At 41.0% G+C, this 18,534-nt stretch overlaps 1 protein-coding gene across 11 annotated transcripts in view; it reads left to right on the top strand.

The window, feature by feature from the left end:
- The first annotated feature begins 429 nt into the window (after positions 1-429).
- Positions 430-18,534, top strand: part of zc3h13 (zinc finger CCCH-type containing 13) — an 82,499-nt gene continuing 64,394 nt past the window's right edge. For 9 of the 11 annotated variants that reach the window (XM_080204201.1, XM_080204194.1, XM_080204196.1 and 6 more), the window contains exons 1-2: positions 430-516; positions 15,573-15,705. In XM_080204201.1, coding sequence (XP_080060327.1) covers positions 15,589-15,705 — 117 coding nt within the window. In that variant the 5' untranslated portion in view covers positions 430-516; positions 15,573-15,588. Of the gene's footprint in view, positions 517-11,704; positions 11,724-15,572; positions 15,706-18,534 lie in introns of those variants that run through there. The other 2 variants (XM_080204192.1, XM_080204197.1) reach the window with 2 other exon arrangements.

Here is an 18,534-nt window from a genome sequence, read left to right as displayed (position 1 = left end):
AGCAAGCTGGTATTCCCTTAAGTAACGTTAGCATTATTTCAGTTGAGGGACTGTCTGCAAGGAATGTATTATCACAATTATGTTTGCAAATTAAAAAAACACATTAGAAGGTTGATTTACTTATTGAAAAGCAACACCTTTTGGAAAGAACGCCACTTACTTCAGGGGGACGATCCTGAGTTTTTGTTATAAAGGGGATTAATTTGCTGAAACAATGTTTGATAGTGTAGAATTCCTTGTTGGATAATATAGAGCTTCTTGTTGAATAGTACAGAGCTCCTTGTTGGAGTCCCTGCAACAAGGAATCCCTACTCCTTGCTGAGAGACCCTGTTCCTTGCTGTGTCCCTGTTCCCTGTTGGAATCACTCCTGTGGAGATGAGCTCCTAGGCACTGGAGACTAACAGACTCTGCTGTCGCCGGGTGATGACGTTGCCGTGTCGCTCCCGCAGTGACGGAGCAGCGAGGTCCCGGCTGTCGGGACCCGGACCCTGAGCGGTATCTGCAGCCCTTTCCAGGTGGGTACAACACACACAGTGAGCGGGGAGGCCGCCTGGCACAGGCCGCTGGCCGCCAGCTCTCACCGGGACAGAGAAGCGGGATAAGCGAGAGCGCCTGGGTCTCGGCTCGGCGGTCCTGGCCCGCCGCGGGCAGGGAGCTCTCTTGGCGGCTCCATGGCCCGGGCCGGCCCGGCCCGCACTGCTCTGCCCTGCCCTGCTCCCCACAATAGGGAATTGGGGGGCTGGGCTCGGGGGGCCCAGCGTTTCAGCTTCAACTCTCTTACTGGCTTTGTAAAATGCTGCATGTTTTGACATGGTTAGTGCGTGTTAAAGTCTGGATCTGGGTAGGTGTTTTTTGTATAAAGTATTGTTTCCGCCCCCCCCGCCCCGACCACTCACTCACACTCATTCAAAAGGTCACATTTACAAGAATCGTATTATCCCTGTGGGTCACCCACTTTGCTGGGTAGCTCCACCTTGGAAGGCTGTATTGGAAGCATGTGTTAAGATGGGCTGAATGGCCTTCCACACCTGTAATGCACCTCAAGATTTAAGAAAAAAGAAAGACCTGCGTGTATCAAATGGATACTGAGGCTGCTGGGTATCTCAAAGGGCTTTACTGGCAATTGAGTGTATTTTGAAGTGGGGGGGGGTCACTATTATAATGAAAGAAACACAGCAGATAATTATGTGCACAGCAAGATCCCACAAAACGCAATGTGATCATCGCCAGTTACTCTGTTTTCGTGCTACTGATTCAGGGATAAGCATTGGACAGGACAACAAGGATAACTCACATGCTCTTTTTTGAAATAGTTCCTTGGGATCTTTGGTGTCCACCTGATCAGGCAAATGAGCTGAACTTGTGAGGTGAGAATACCTACCCTTGACATCAAGGTTGCATTTGAAAGACTGTGACATCGAAGAGCCCTAGAAAAATGAATCAATGGGAATCGGGGAACCTGCGTATGGATGCAGACTGATTCAGTAGATGAGAAGTCATAAGTGGCACTGAACATTGTGCAATCATCAGCGGACATCCCCGGTTCTGACCTTATGATGGAGAGAAGGTTATTGAAGCAGCTGAAGTTGGTTTGGTTTAGGAAACTTAACGTGAGAAATTCCTGCAATGATGTCCTGAGACTGAAATGATTGATCTCCAATAACCTCAACTATATCTTAGTTTGTGCTAGGTATGAGAACAAAGGAACTGAAAACTGTGGAGAGTTCCCCCGATTCCCACTGATTCCAGTTTTTCTAGGGCTCCTTGATATCACAGACTTTCAAATGCTGCCTTGGTGTCAAGGGCAGGTACTTTCACCTCATGTCTTTTGTCCATGTTTGAACCAAAGCTGTAAACAGGTCATGAGCTGAGTGACCCTGGTGGAACTCAAACTGAGTGTCAGTGAGCAGGACATTTTTGAATAAGTGCTGCTTGACAGCACTGTCAGTGACTCCTTCCATCGCTTTGATGATCAAGAGTAGAGTGATGGAATGGAAGGTGACTGGATTGGATTTGGCCTCCTTTTTGTGTACAGGACATACCTGGGCAATTTTCTACATTATTGGGTAGATGCCAGTGTTATAGCTGTGCTGGAACAGCTTGGTTAGGGGTGTGGCTGGTTTTGGGGCATAACTCTTAAGGACTATTGTCAGAAGATTGTTAGCGCCGATAGCCTTTGCAGCATCCAGTGCCTACAACTGTTTATTGATATCACATGGAGTGAATTGAATTAGCTGAAGATTGGCGACTGTGATAGTGGGCGCTTCAGGATGAAGCTGAGATGGAGTGTCTACTCAGCACTTCTGGCTAAAGTTAGTTGCAAATGCTTCAGCTTTATTTTTTGCACTGTTATGATGGGTCCCCATGGGAAATTTGTGGAGTCTACTGACTTGGAGGGGCTGTGGCATAGTGATATTGTCACTGGACTGGTAATCCAGAGACCCAGCATAATGCTGTGGTGACTCAGGTTCAAATCCCACAATGGCAGATGGCAAAATTTGAATTAAATAAAAATCTGAAATTAAAAGTCTAACGATGACCATGAAACCATTGTCAATTGTCATAAAAAAACACAAGTCGGGAGTTTGATGGAAAACACACTACTTGCCTGGATGAGTGCAACTCCAACAACCCTCATGTCCTTGGAAACCATCCAGGACAAAGCAACTCACCACCTTCAACATCCACTCGCCCCATCACTGATGTACAGTAGCAGTAATGTGTATGATCTACAAGGTGCACTTCAGTAACTCACCAAAGCTCCTTCAACAGCACCTCCCAATTAAGGAATCTTTACTAACAAGAAGGACAAGGGCAGCAGATGCATGGAAACACCACCTTCAAGTTTCCCTCCAAGCCACATGTCATCTTGACTTGGAACTATATTGCAGTTCCTTCACTGTTGCTGGGCCAGAATCCTGGAGCTTCCTTCCCAACAGTGCTATTGGTGTACTTACACCACATAGGCTGTAGTGGTTCAAGAAGGTGGCTCACCACGTCTTAAGGGTATTTAGTAATGAGCAACAAATGCTGGCCTGGCCAGTGATGCTCACATTTCATGAAAGAATTTTTTAAAAACTGAGCTGTGGCTGTCATGTTGGATAGAAATTTGTTGCAAAATAATAAGCAGCATATCTGCCACCTGTTGTATACCCCAGCCCAGTTTTCAATTCCTTTGAAGCCATGATGTGGAGGGTAGCCAACGCGATAGTATCAGTTTTGTGTCACCAGCAATAAGGAACTCCTACCCCTTTGTGTGCCTGTGTGCCTTGGAATCACTCAATTGGAAACACTAGGGGCCATGACTTTGAACTCCCCCCAAAAGCTGGTCTGGTAACATCTGAACTGAGGAAACTTGCCAGTTGGGGAAACAGAAAAATTTCCTCCAAATCTGGTGTCAAGCTTAATGCAACTTTGGTGGTTTTAAAGAAGAAAGTTATTGCGTTTCTTCTTAGTCATAAAACCCTGCACAGAACGAGGTTACCATACATTGTGCTGGTGAACTGAGAATGTTACATTTACTACATTCCTCTGATCTTTGAATATAGTTCAACCTCTCATTAAAAATTAACAGGGTATTTTCAAAATAGCAGGAAATGTTGGCCTGAGAATTTGTTGCCATATGTCTATTTGAAGAGAGTTCTTTCCCTCGATCATGATGGCTTGTTCCAGTTTTGAATTTAAGCTCTTTGATATGATAAAATACATCAAAAAAAGGGTCCCCAGTAGCTTTACTGCTAATAGCAATGACTTTGCTCCACAGGCAAGGTTCCCACTAAATTCTACCAACTGTCAAACAGTTAGGTTTGACAGCCTGAGTTAAGGAAGAGAGAACTAGCTGGGTTAGTGGCTGTGTAGCACCTTCTACTTGATGTACATTGGTGCACGTGCATTGTAAGGGCAGGATTCATTACCACAATTATGCTACATTGTTAAATACCCTGCTTACATAGAATCAAAGCAAAATACTGTGGATACTGGAAATCTGAAAAAGAAACAGTCAGTGTTGGAAAAAACATAGCAGATCTGGCAGCATCTGTGGAAAGAGAAAAACTGAGTTCATGTTTCAAGTTGAATATAACTTATGTGGAACAAAAGAGAAATAGAGATGTTATCAGTTTTATGTTATTAAGAGAGTCTATCCAGTCCCCAACCCTGCAAACTGCACAATTTATCTTCATAGCTTGCAATGTCCCCTAACTGGATGTCTGCTACTTTGGTAAGATCAGTACGCTTCAAATTAATTCTTCTTTTCTCTGCGTCTGATTATTTCTAAAAAGAGAAACAAAAGCAATGATAACATAGTCTCTTGGTATATACCACTAATCATATTTGCAAGGACGGCATGGTGGCACAGTGGTTAGCACTGCTGCCTCACAGCACCAAGGACCTTGATTTGATTCCCTGTGGAGTCTGCACATTCACACGGACACACACACACGCACGCACGGCCTGGGGTGTCCGCATGGATTTTGTTTGGGTGCTCCGGTTTCCTTCCACATTGCGAAACATGTGCTGGTTAGGTGATCAGCTATGCTAAATTCTCCTTTAGTGCACCTGAATAAGCACCGGAGTGTGACAACTTGGGGATTTTCACCTTAGCTTCATTGCAGTGTTAATGTAAACCTCCTTGTGACACTAATAAATAAGCATAAAAACATTACTCCATTTTCCCTTCCCACTCATCTGTATATTCCCTTTAACCACATATGCCTTAGTCAGCATGTAGCATCTTGTTTGACACTTTATGACAATCTACAACATCATTTCCATTCTCTTTGCAATATTGCAACATTCCTGAGAAACTAAATTAAGTACAGGCTGCCCATTACATTTTTGTGCTGTTGTGAATTAACTCATTACTTTTTAATGCTGCAGACAAGAGAGAGGCAGGCAAACTGTACCTAATTTCCTCTACCACCCATCCACACGCAGAAGGGATTTATTTTAAAGTATATTCCCGATCCCTCAGCTTGTGTGACCTAATCATCCGCACCAAACCCGTGTTATGATTAACTCAGAAGGTTCGTTTTGTTTCACATTTAAAACCCCTGGGGAAAGGAGTGTCTGCAACTTCCCACTCTGTTACACATGCGCACGCACACGTTGGTACAGTACGTGGGGACGAGATAGAAAAAAATAAATTTTGCAATGTATAAATGACAGAATTGAATATGATTGAGATGAATCATGTGATTTCCAGTGTCTGAGAAGTCAAAGTCCAGAAGGTGTTTCCTTTGTGTCGAGTTCGGAGATAGCAAGAGGAAAATTCTAGAAATGAATGATGCTGCAGCACAATGGGCTCTCTGTGCTTGGATAGGATAGAGGTGGAGAGACTCTTCCCGCTCAGAAAGGATAATAGGACTAGGGGGCACAGCCTCAAGATAAAGGGGGGGCGGTTTAGAACGGAGTTGAGGAGGAACTTCTTCACTCAAAGGGTGGTGAATCTGTGGAATTCTCTGCCCGTTGAAGTGGTGGAGGCTGCCTCGCTAAATATTTTTAAGACGCGGGTTGATGGGTTTTTGATAAGAGAGGGGATTAAGGGTTATGGGGAGAGGGCGGGAATGTGGAGCTGAGCCGCGACAGATCAGCTATGATCTTGTTGAATGGCGGGGCAGGCTCGAGGGGCTAGTTGGCCTACTCCTGCTCCTATTTCTTATGTTCTTATGTTGCGAGGCAGGTGTTGATCAGAGACTTTTAAAATCAAGCAGGCTTCATGGAGTTGAGAGGTGGTAATCCAACTGCTTACTCATCCAGAATGTTGGATTTCTGTCCAGTTGATGTTAAAACTGCAATCTGATGTTTTCTCATTCCTCAAAGTCATGAAATGATTTCAAAATGATCATTTAAGTCATATGACCATTTTCATAATGTCTTCAGCAGAGATGTTTATCCAGTGGACCTGGCTTTGACTTCAGGCCTGATAATATCCTAGTCATTAATTGCCAAGAGAGTTGTCATCTGTATTCAGGGACTAGTGCCGGGAAGCCACTGCAAAGGACAGGTCCCTGCAAACAGGTATATGTAGCTTTTAGCAAGTGTAAATGAACTACGTTGTGAAGTGCTGCTCAATCATAGAATCATATTTAACATTAAAACATTATGTTTTGAGTTTTGCATGCATTGGTTGGATGCAGTCAGTACTCTTCCTATTTCAAACAGCTGAAGGGACATGCTGTTTGTTGCGATCCGTCAGCCATTGGGACGTACGGCCTACATGCCTAGCACTACACCAGCACTGAAATTCATATATCTCATTACTCAGGAGATAAATGAGGATTGTTACAGATGAATTCTGTTTCTTGCTTTTATAATTTTTCTGGTTGTTAATGAGGCTTTGATGTTTGCTGACAGAAATAGCCAATCTTACTGCAGTCTTTTAGACTCTCTGAAATGAAGCCTGAACTGAATACCATGTCTATGCTCTGACAATATTCAAAACAGAACCTGGAATGGATTGAGAGACCTGCAGGGCCCTGTACATGTTCCTAGAGTGGCACAGTGGTTAGTACTGCTGCCTCACAGTACCAGGGACCCATGTTTGATTTTGACCTTAGGTGACTGTGTGGAGTTTGCATGTTCTCCCTGTGTCTGCATGGCTTTCCTCCAGGTGCTCGGTTTTCCCCCCACAGTCCAAATATGTGCAGGTTATCTGGATTGGCCATGCTAAATTGCCCCTTAGTGTCCAAAGATGTGTAGGTTAGATGGATTAGCCATGGTAAATATGTGGGATTACGGGGATAGGGTGAGGGCCGGACTTGGGTAAGATACTTCTTCTGAGAGTTGGTGCACACTTGGATTAATTGAACTCCTTCTGCACTGTAGGAATTCTGTGGGTCTGTTTCATATTGTATTAATAAGGAGCATGACTAGCTTAAAGTTTTGATTATATAGTTTGAACAGCCTTGATGTTATACACTTGGTTTACTGTCTGTGTTAGGGAACTTGCTATTTAGTTTGGTAAATGAGGTGCATTCTAAGATTTTGCTGGTATGTAAAAAATTGATTGATGTAAATCTGTACTCCCATTTAGGCTATCACAATCTGTCCTATTGACAATTCAGAACAAACCACATTTGTACCTGTGTCCAGTAAGAGGGCTGAAATATAGACAGGGCTGAAATATAGACACCACTTCTGGGATCTCCTTGATGGAATTTACTGAAATATGGACAAGTTAACCTGAATGGAGTTGCCAGCTGAAACCATCAAAATAATCACTAAAGGCTTTGACTGAGGCACATACGTGGATTCAAATAACAAACTTAGAATGAGAAATAGTAAATGTTCTTAAACCTTAAATCAGCGATGATGACTGTGTAGAACATCAACATTAATGAAGGTTAGAGGGATCATTAGCTGCTCAAATTCAATTTAGTCAGGTATGATCTGAATTTAGAGTGTTTTGTGTTTGTGTAAGTAATAGAATGATGCTGTTCAGTGGAAATAAAATGCTACACTAAGACTTCATGTGAGGTTCCAAATTCTTAAATACTACATTCATCCATCTCTAATCCCCAAGTTTGAATAATAGCTTAATATGCAGTGTGCTAATGTAGAGATTGAATGAATAAGTGCGTATTCGTTCAAGATAATCATGGAAACGATGGCATGGTGAAAAGAAAGGATGGTATTTTCCAGTTGCTGGGTGAAAGTTTAAATGTGATGAATACAGTTACAACTGCATGACTGCATGTATGCCAATACCTGTGACGTCTTCCAGTTGTGAATGTAACAGTTATTTAATTTGTGGGCTATGATGCAAAAACCTGTTCAGTGAGAGTGTATGCATGGATTGCATCTATCCCAGTTCCCCCCTATTGTCGGAAGGAATGCAGATTATTCCCACACCATCTTGTGCACTTTCTCATATCTCTACAGAATGGTATAAATAGGAGGAATAAAATGTTAGTTAATGTAAGAAATTTCCAGTATTTCGTCAGGTCTGTACTGGATGCCCACCCATTATTCTGTTAAATGCGGTCAGTTCTCTTTCCTCCTGGTGCTTTTCTCCTGTCAGGTTTTCCCCTTCATTTATATTTTAATTATGGATGATGACATCCTTCCCTTCAGGACATTAGTGAACAGATGGATTGTTGCAACAATCAGTGATAGTTTCATGGTCACTATTACTGAGACTAGCTCTCAATTCCAGATTTAATTGAATTTAAATTCCACAGGCTGCTGTGGTGAGATTTGAACTGTGCTTACCCCAGTCCAACGCTGGCATCTCCACATTGTGAGATTTGCACCCATGTCCCCAGTGCATCAGCCTAGCTCTCTGGATTACTAGTCCTGTGACATAGCCATTATGCCACCACTGGCCCAAAAGACACCAGAACCAATTCCTTATTCTACCAAGTTGTTTTAATGAGGAATGTAGAAGAAGATAGCAGAAACCATACCAGGTGTAACACTGGGCGGCATGGTAACACAGTGGTTAGTACTGCTGCTTCACAGCTCCGGGGACCTGGGTTCGATACCCAACTTGGGTCACTGAGTGGAGTGTGCACATTCTCTTTGTGTCTACGTAGGTTTCTTCCGGGTGCTCCGGTTTCCTCCCACAGTCCAAAGATGTGCTGGTTAGGTTGATTGGCCATGCTAAAATTACCCCTTGGTGTTCTGAGATGCGTAGGTTAGAGGGATTAGCAGGTAAATTTGTAGGGATATGGGGGTAGGGCCTGGATGGGATTGTGGTCAGTGCAGACTCAATGGGCCAGATGACCTCTTTTTACACTGTAGGATTCCTATGATTTCTAAGACTGATATGCCAACTTGGTGAATCTATACAAAAAATTACATGTATGCTAAACACTGAAAGCAGCATGTTGTGGACAGGGCTAAGCAATCCCACAACCAATTAGTCAGATGAAAGCTGTATAGACCTGCCGCATCCAATCATAAATTAGGGTGGATGATTAAAGTACTAAAGGGCAGGAGAAGTTCCATAAACATCTCCATCCTCATTAATGGCAGAGCAAATGTTGAGTGCAGAAGACAAAGCATTTATCTTAAGTTAGAAATGCTAATGATCCATCTTGGCCTCCTCTTAAGATCCCCACCATCACCAACGACAGACTTAAGCCAATTCAGTTCACTCCACAAAACATTAAGAAATGGCTGACTGCAAAGGCTATGATAATATCTAACAATATTTGACTGTAGTGCTTCAGAATTAACATGCCTGTAGCCAAACCATTTCAGTCCAGTTAGTAAACCAAATCTTCCTGACAATGTGGAAAATTGCATGACCTGTCCACAAAAAGCAGAACAAATCCAATTTGGCCAATTACCACCATCGATCTACTAATCATCAGCAAAGTGATGGAAGAAGTAATTGTCAGTGGTTTGGGTTCCATCAGGTTAACCAGACCTCATTATAGCCTTGGTCCAAACATGAATAAAAGAGTTGAATTCCAGAGCTGAGATGAGAGTGATTTCCCTTGGCATCAAGACATTTGACCAAGTGTAGCATCAAGGAGCAGACCAAGGTAAAAACTCTTCAGTACTGGGAGTTATGTCTAGCAGCACGGAAGTTATAATTATTTCTGTTGGATGCTGTAACAGTTTTTCAAAGACCGATGTATCATGCTGGCTTTCGTGTGAGAGATTTCTCTTTATTTTTGCTCAGCAAATGCAAAGAATTCATGGACACAGTAATTCTGGTTGAAGACATACTTTATTTGCCCAAGCCTGGTCCACACATGTAGGCGAATGATTTGGGTCAGCCCAGATTATTCTAAATTGCATTGTTGTCAGTATCATAATTATACATTTTCAAAAATCAATTGCCCGCCTACTTTGCTCATTCTCGCTGGAGTGAGCCAATCATTTTAGTATGAATCATTTAGCTTGGCCAATGACATTCTCCTCTCAGGCAGCATGAGAATTCATTGGTCCATAGAATCTGAAAGTTCTTGCCCACCGTCTCCCAGCAGTCTCAATTACATAAATCGTAGAGTTCAAGAGTTCCTATCCTACTGTCTCCTTACAACCCCTTATCAGAAAAAAAAACCCTGTACGTTGTACTGTCTGGGAAACTTGTACTTTCTAAAGCCCACATTGATAAGAGTTCTCAGTAGCTATATTGTTTTCAAGGAATGTGGCGCTTCTCGCTCAGCTATATCCCATCATGCTTTGAGCAGTGTGTAATTGGCCAAGTTGTATGTTTAATGCAGAGTATAATATGTTTTTTCAAAAACATATGTTTAAATTATCTAACAGTGTTTTTATGTATTTCTATGCAAAGAGTATTTTTGTAACTTCAAGTACTTTGTAAGTTTTCTATACTATATTCACTCTAACTTAATCTGTTCTGACATATTAGTCCTTTTAGTCCCAGGTTATCCTAAACCCCTCTAACAGAGGCCAATCATCTCAGTCTCTGGACATCAGTGCAGGGGTTCCTCACCATTAACAGAAACTTGACCATGTACATAAATATTGTGGCTACAAGAATAAGTCAGAGGCCTGAGTATTTTGCGCAAGTGACTCACCTTCTGGTTTCCCAAAAACATTTTGACCATTGACAAGGTATGAGTTAGGAGTTTGATGCATTGCTTTTCATCTGCTTGGATGAGTGTCAGCTCCAACAACACTCAAAAAGTCTAATAGTATTCAGGAAAAAGCAACCACTTGATTGGCACCCCATGCACCAACTTAATCATTCACTCCCTCCACAAATACAGCACAGTGATGAGCAGTGTGTATTATTTACCAGATACGTTGCAGCACCTTCCAAACCCATGAGCTCTACTGCCTGCAGGGACGAGAACAGTCAGATGATGGGAACACCACTGCCTTCAAGTTCTCTCCAGTCACAGCTCGTCCTGACTTGGAGTTATACCACTGTTCCTTCATTGCTGGGTTAAATTCCTGAAACTTCCTCCCTAAGAGCACTGTGATTGTACCTGCACCTGCACCACACAGACTGCAGCAGTTTAAGAGAGCAGCTCACCACCATCTTTTGAAGTGCCATTGGGAATGCATGATAAATGCAGGCCTTGCTGGTGAAACCCATATTCTGTGAATGAAAATTTTTTAAAAACTTCACAAATCGGTGACACAGTGGTCAATACTGCTGCCTCACAGTGTCAGGGACGGAGTTCGATTCCCGGCTTGGGTCACTGTCTGTGCGGAGTTTGCACATTTTCCCCGTGTCTGTGTGGGTTTCCTCCCACAGTCTGAAAGACTTGCTGGTTAGGTGCAGTGACCTGGACAGGCGCCGGAATGTGGCGACTAGGAGAATTTCACAGTAACTTCATTGCAGTATGAATGTAAGGCTTACTTGTGACTAATAAATAAAGTTTAAAATCTTATTTAATGTACTTTTCCCACAAAATGTTGATTGTTCAGCCTCACCAGTACTTGCAAAGCATTTTTTTATCCTTGTTCATCTCACTACATTATCCTACTGTAAATCTTTATTTGTGTAAATTGTACCATGGCTGTAATGATCTCTGTGCTGCTGTTTGGTGTATGTATATGTCACTGGTGTCACGAAACATTCTTTTTACATATAATGTGACCGCAAGAGAGACACATGATCTGATCAGGTGACGTGATGGGACAAAGTATTTTACTGCTGTGGAGAAATTTATTACAAACTATGATCAGGAACAGCATTTATATACTTTGGGAAATATGAGCTGAACATGAAGAGCAGCGTGGATTTGTGAAGGGTCAATCATGCCTGACTCTCAAAGTTGAATCTTTTGAGAAGGTCAGTAACACGGTAGATAGAACGGCATCTATGGGTGCTAAGCCTGTGAACTTCCAGAAATAATTTGATAACATTCCACATGAGATTATTGACAGAGGGGAAGATGTACAAAATTGAGGGAAACCTTGTGACTTGTGGCTTGATGATTTTTGGGAGGTAGAAGTCAGTGACTTTATTCTCTGACTGGCAGATGTGACAAATGGTATTCCCTAGAGAATTCTAGTAAGCTCTTTACCGTATATATAAATTACATAAAGGGAGAGTTAGATATTCAAATTTGAAGCTGGGAAATATAATGGATTGTGTTGATAGAAGAAGAAATTTACAAAGTGGCACAGACAAAATGAGTGGCAGATGGGACTTCAGTGTGAGGCCATAGACTTAAGATCTGAGGTACAAATTTGAGTCTTAGAAGAGGACTGAGTGGAGTGATGGAATTTGGGTGTCTGTGTATGCAAATCACTAGGTCACAGGTACAAAAAATAAACAGGATAATAGGGTGCTGCCTTCTATCACAAGGGGACTAGAAATGCAAAAGTGAAGAAGTGATGTTTTGGTTCTACAGAGTCATGGTCTGGCCACAACTGGAGAACTGCTTCCAGAGTTGGGCACCATACTTCAGGAAAGATGTATTGCCCTTAGTGGGGTTATAGCACATTCACCAGAATATTACTGGAGATTAAAGGGTTAACTTGAGAGACCAGGCAGCCTAAACATGGTTTGTATTGTAGTACATTTCGAAGGTTGGGGGTGATCTAATTAAGCTTTGATAGGGGAGACACAGACATGCTATATCCTCCATTGGGAAAATCCAATCCAAGGGATCAGGATCTTAAAATTACAGCTCAGCCAGTTAACTGTGAAAGCATTCTTTCATATAAAGGGTGTAGGGAGAATCTGGAACATTCCCCAGAAGTCTATGGATGTTGGGTCAGTTGAGATTTTCAAGACTAATGTTGGTGGAACTTGTAGGTAAGGGTATCGAGAAAAGGCAGAGGTAGTGGGGATGTAACACCAATGACATGAAATAGACTTGGAGTGAGATGGCAGCTGATTCTTTACCTCGCCTGCTCATCTTTCCACTGAAGTTCTGAGAGAGAATTCAAACTCTTTGTAGACCACTCCCTGGTTTCTCTTGCTTTTAGTTGATTTGAAATATAAAAAATTTGATGATATTTTCCAATTCAGTGGAAAATAAAAACAGGAAAATCAGCTGCTGGTTTGCTGTAGGCTGGCTTTTCACTTCTGGATTCGATCAATATTGCCCTCCCCTCCCAAATGGAGTTGAGGTACGAATCATCCATGGATTAATAGAAGTTTAAGTTCAAGGACTGAATGGCCTACTCCTGTTTTTTTTTGACTTGCCTATATACACAGAACTATATTTTCATCTATAAGACCATGATCTGGTTCCCTTCCCCTTTGTATTAATTCTACATTGCCCAGCTATATTGACAGGTAGCATCTACACAGTCGAGACAGGCAATAGGGAAAAAGTTGACAGCTAAAAAGGTAAAATCATAAAACAGAAGGTGGGCTTCCTCAGCTGGAGAAGTGGAGATGAGGCATTTATACTCTTTGTAAAGAAATGCAGCCCAGAGAGTTGTTTTATTTTGGGAGTTGGAGTGTTCAATAAACCTTGGAAACCTATGTTGTAATAGGGATGGGTGAAACTTAAGTACATTCAAGGGTTTCAATGGATTTGTGTGTTTCTGGGAGTGAGTATTCTGCAGCAAGGAAAAGACCATAAGCAAAGCTACTGCTGTTAGTAGGCTCCAGACAGCCAAAGTGTTGCTGTTAGCTAGTTTGTGTAGTTGAAGTTCAGAAGACTGAGGATCTGTTTGATAGCTCCCAGCAGTTAGGGCACAGCAAAAGTCCTAAGGAGTTGAGAAGGTGTCAAAAAATCATTCTGTGCTGGTTCTGTTTCAGGAGAAACCCTGGGGGCCAATTTACGCTTGGTGTAGCATGGGAAATTAGAGCTTGGTGAAACCAGAGGCAGTGCCAGCTCAGGGAAGCTAACCAGCTATTTTAAAGCTGAAATTGCACCTGTACCTAGAGACTGGGATGCCCCTCGAAAGCTTGTGAGTATTATCAAATAAATCGGTTGGACCAAAACCTGGTGTTGTCAGACTTTTTACTGTGTTTACGCCAGTCCAACGCCGGCATTCCCACATCATGCTCTTAGATGGCCATGGGAACCAAATCTTTAAGACAAGATTGAAACCCTAGGAGGTGTGCAGTTTATGAAGCAGCCTGATTTGGAGTGGCTTTGAGGGAATTCAGAGGCAGGAGTTTCAAAGAGGTTGGTTGACTCAGTATTACTGATATCTGGTGGAGGGTGGGGGGCTGAGAAATCCACAGGATCTGTCTTGGCCCCATCTATTATTGTACACTGTGAGGTGTTCACCCCATAGTTTGTCTGTTAATTCAAATGTACATCATATTCACCCTGAATATTTGAATCAATATTGTAATTGTTTTTATCTTTTTGATCTTGTATAGTAGCTTTTTTTGTTTGTTCAAAACACATGGAACTTTATGACTTTATTCATTGTGTTGAATCTCAAGCTTTGTCTCCCTTAAACCAAATGTTATTGGTTCTTAACGGATCCTACCAAAAACTCGGGAGTGTGGTCTCGGATCATAACACAGTTCAGAGCCTTGCTGGACATAAAGGTGACACAATAGATTCACCTTTGGCCTGCACTCCCCATTAGTCCAGCTTCATTGTTATTGTAGAGCCTTGCAAAATTATCCCAAATTGATTTGAGCTTGATTTATTATTAACACATTTTAGTATGTAGTGAAAAGTACTGTTTCTTCGCACGCTATACAGACAAAGCATGCCATTCATGGTGAAGAAAAGGAGAGTGCAGAATGTAGTGTTACAGTCATAGCTAAGGTGTAGAGAAAGATCAACTTAATGCAAAAGTGTAATGGCAGCAGGGAAGAAGCTGTTCTTGAGTTGGTTGATACATGACCTCAGACTTTTGTATCTTTTTCCTGATGGAAGAAGATGGAAGAAAGAATGTCTAGGGTGCGTGGCATCCTTAATTATGCTGGCTGCTTTGCCAAGGCAACAGGGAGTGTAGACACAGTCCATGGATGGGAGGCTGGTTTGCGTGATGGATTGGGTTGCATTCATAACCTTTTGTAGTTCCTTGCGGTCTTGGGCAGAGCAGAAGTCATATCAAGCTGTGGTACAACCAGAAGGAATGCTTTCTATGGTGCATCTGTAAAAGTTGGTGAGAGCCGTAGCTGACATGCCAAATTTCCTTCGTCTTCTGAGGAAGTAGAGATACTTGCGTTTTTAAATTTTCTTATAAATATAACAGAGGAAATCTCCCCCACAGTGACCAGAGAAAAGTCTTGTAAGGTAAGGCAATTTAGGACTGATATCAGGACGTTCTCCACAGAGTAATTATTATTCAGAATGAACTTCTGGGTGGGTGATTACAGGGATGGGGGACTGTAGACTTCACTGACTGGGTGAGCAAAGCTGGGCTGAACCCTGACATATTCCTCTTGTGTTTTTGTGACTTTTTGAAAAGCATGGTTGTGAATCCTAGAAGGGACAAACCACCAAATAAACATACCCAGTGATTTGTTGCACAATAATCTTGTCAAGTGTAATAAAGCAAACCCCAAGATTGTGCATCTTCCTTAACCCAGAAAGCATATTGTTATAAATCCGGTGTTTCAATTTGCAAATTCATATTCATAATCTACTTAACTCCAACTACATTTGGCATTTTAGTTTTCCATTTATCACGATTAAAACTAATAGTGCAAATGAAGAAGCTAGATGTTGTCCTGTACGCTTTCATATGGTTGTCTTTTTATTTTTAGCTTCCAATGAATCAGAATGTCAAAAGTGAGGAGGAAGGTTACAGTTGAAAATTCAAAGACCATTTCTGAGAGCACGTCTCGTAGGCCCAGTGTGTTTGAAAGGCTTGGGCCTAGCACGGGGTCAAGTGCTGAGGTCAGTATTTAAAAATGGGGACAGCTTCTATTCTCCAGTTTTTTGCTAAATATTTTCTTAAAAGGATGCTCTGGTCAAACAGAAACCAATACTGTCATATAATGAATGGTACAATTGCATTTAATCATTGCAGTGTTTTTAATCTAATATTATAGTTAAATTCAATTTATATTTTTAGATGCATATTCTGAAAAATAATTGATAATTCCCTGGTCACTTTTGAAATTTAATTCTCCACTTGCATTGTATACTGTTCTCAAGTTGAGGGGTTTTAACACACTTTATAATACCACTGCGACAAACAAATTTAAAATCAAGCTCATTATTACTGTGACACACACACACATATATATTTAACACCATCATTTCTCAAAACAATGGCTCCCATTACATTTTTAAAAAATTATTTTGTGTTTTTCCTTTATTGCCCTGAAGCAACTCAGACCAGATGGTCAAGACGACTCCCCAGCTATAGATGCAAATGATCATTGATCAGAGAAACGGGATAGATTGAGGTGGGGTACTAAGGGGTAGGGTAGGGAGTGTCTGGCCAGAGATTTGTTCAAATCAAATGCAAGTTAAAGCTTCTGGATGAGGTTGGGTGATTTCTGGTGTGTCATAAACACCTCCTAAACCTTTGAGTTAACAATTGGATGGCAGAGTAATTTACCCCAAGCCAAAATGTTAACGCAGTAGGAACTGCTCAAACATTTGGATTCTTCTTCGAAATGTTTCTCAGATGCTAAGGTTGATCATAATTTAACCATCTAGTTTTAATCAGTATAGTAATTTTGAATACTTATTATTTTACACTTGACATATATCAGCCCTTACTATTTAATTTATTTCCTGATAACCAATCGCCTACTTCTAGCTAAGTTAGTTTGGTCTGAATTGTCTTGATTATTTGCGTATAGTACAACAGTTTACAGGTTTTTTCAACTCATGAACGTCAATGAACTAAAAACCTACAGCCATCCATCAGAGAGTCATTGATCTGAAAAAGTATTAATGGCAGTACCCTGAGCAATGTTTTTGCACCACCTTCAATATTTTGGGCTGTGTTTTGAAAATATAAATGTGCTTAGCAGAAGTGATATGAGTAATAATCTGAGAATTGGGTAGTATATTGTATGGGAACTCAATCCTATCACCTTTGAGAATTACTGAATCCTACCCCAACTCCCATCTCTACTGGCTCTGTGAGCTATTCACGGATAATTGCAATCCAGTTTGCCTCTGGATTTCAACCTCATTCAAAGAGAAAACAAAGAATAGTTGAAGAAAATATTCCTTCCATAATAACAGTTATTAAAGAGATTACTCCTGCCACTAATGTAGTAAGGAATTTTCTGAGGAAGAGGCTCAGGACACATTTTTAGCACAGATAGAGACTCATCCAGGGATGTTCCTGATCGAGAAGCACTTGATAACACCAAGTACCAAAATTAGGAAACTGTTCCAATTTCAGGTATTAACTGTGTCACCTTGATGACCAAACTCATTAAGCTTAATTTAATATTTTAATGTGTTTCTGGTTCCCTGGAGTATGACTTTTAATGTATAATAGAAAGATGTATTCATGAACATTTTGTACTAAATGGTTTTGAACACTACTGTTTGCGTTTTCACGTTGCACTTTGTTCACATGTGTGGCTGTGGTGTCCAGAAATAAAGCACAGAATTCACACTGTGGCATCAAACATTTGACTGATATTACTGATTCATCACTGTGCAATGGTGTGCTCCATACTTCTCATTTTGTGTCATCTGTTTGTCAGATTTCTCTTTATAAAATCATGATTTAAAAAAAGGTTGTACCGCAGTGATGCACTCACTTGTTAGATGATCAACATAAAATGTAGTGTTTCTTCCATTTCATTTTCTCTTGTTCTGAGAAAAATGTCTCCTGTAAACATGATAGATGGGAATGTTAATTTAGGAGAGTTGGGATGCTTATAACAGTCAATCATTTCCTATGGACTGAAAAGAATGGTTTCAACAATGCTGAAGCAGCCTGAAGTGTCTGGAAGTTTTTAAATATAGCTGTTGTGAACATTCAGCACAACTCATACTCATATTTCATGGGTACTCTACGCATTATATCACTTTGTAAAATACTGCTTCTTTGTATGTTTGAAAAATGCTTGAGGCAGAATATCAGTATCATGGTTTATAACTCATGAGGTTCATTTCTTTGTAGTATTGTAAGATTAAGACCATATTACCATAAGACTAAGTTAGAAATTACCTGTATCACCGCTAGTTTCCTTTCAAGGATCATTTTATAATCCTGTACTTGATAGACATATTAAATGGAAACTATTTAGACTTTAGCTATAACTTTATAATATGAAGTTAGAATGCTCTGGTAACATTTTTAATACATTGGTGCACATTTATAGTATAATTGTCAGAATTACTTGAGTCACAAGAAAGCTTAGTAAAAAATCTTGACCCTTCAGGTCTTGGCCCTTCAGGCACATTAATCACATAACTCATGAAACATTGCTCATCGCTCACCGGTCATTGTAATTGGTAGAATGAGACTAATCAGCTGCCAGTCTTCACACTTGTGATATTTTTAGCCATGCTACTAAATAGAATATTCCACATGAACAAGACAAGGTAATCTTGTCATAATGTAGCCTGAGCATTTGTTTATTCCTGCTAGTTTTCCCTGTCATCAGCTATTGTTTAGGTTTCTTTAATTATTGATAAGCATTTTGGATTTTATCGTTGGATGGCAGTTGACCTCTCAGCTTGCTCTGCACTAATTAGGATAAACATTGTTGTCTGGAATACTTTTTTAATGTTCCAAGTTTTCTT

The sequence above is a fragment of the Carcharhinus amblyrhynchos genome, chromosome 15 (assembly GCF_965287045.1).
Source record: "Carcharhinus amblyrhynchos chromosome 15, sCarAmb.v2.hapA, whole genome shotgun sequence".
Taxonomy (NCBI): domain Eukaryota; kingdom Metazoa; phylum Chordata; class Chondrichthyes; order Carcharhiniformes; family Carcharhinidae; genus Carcharhinus; species Carcharhinus amblyrhynchos.
Note: the sequence above shows the minus strand (reverse complement) of the source record. Positions and strands in the feature narration are given on the sequence as shown.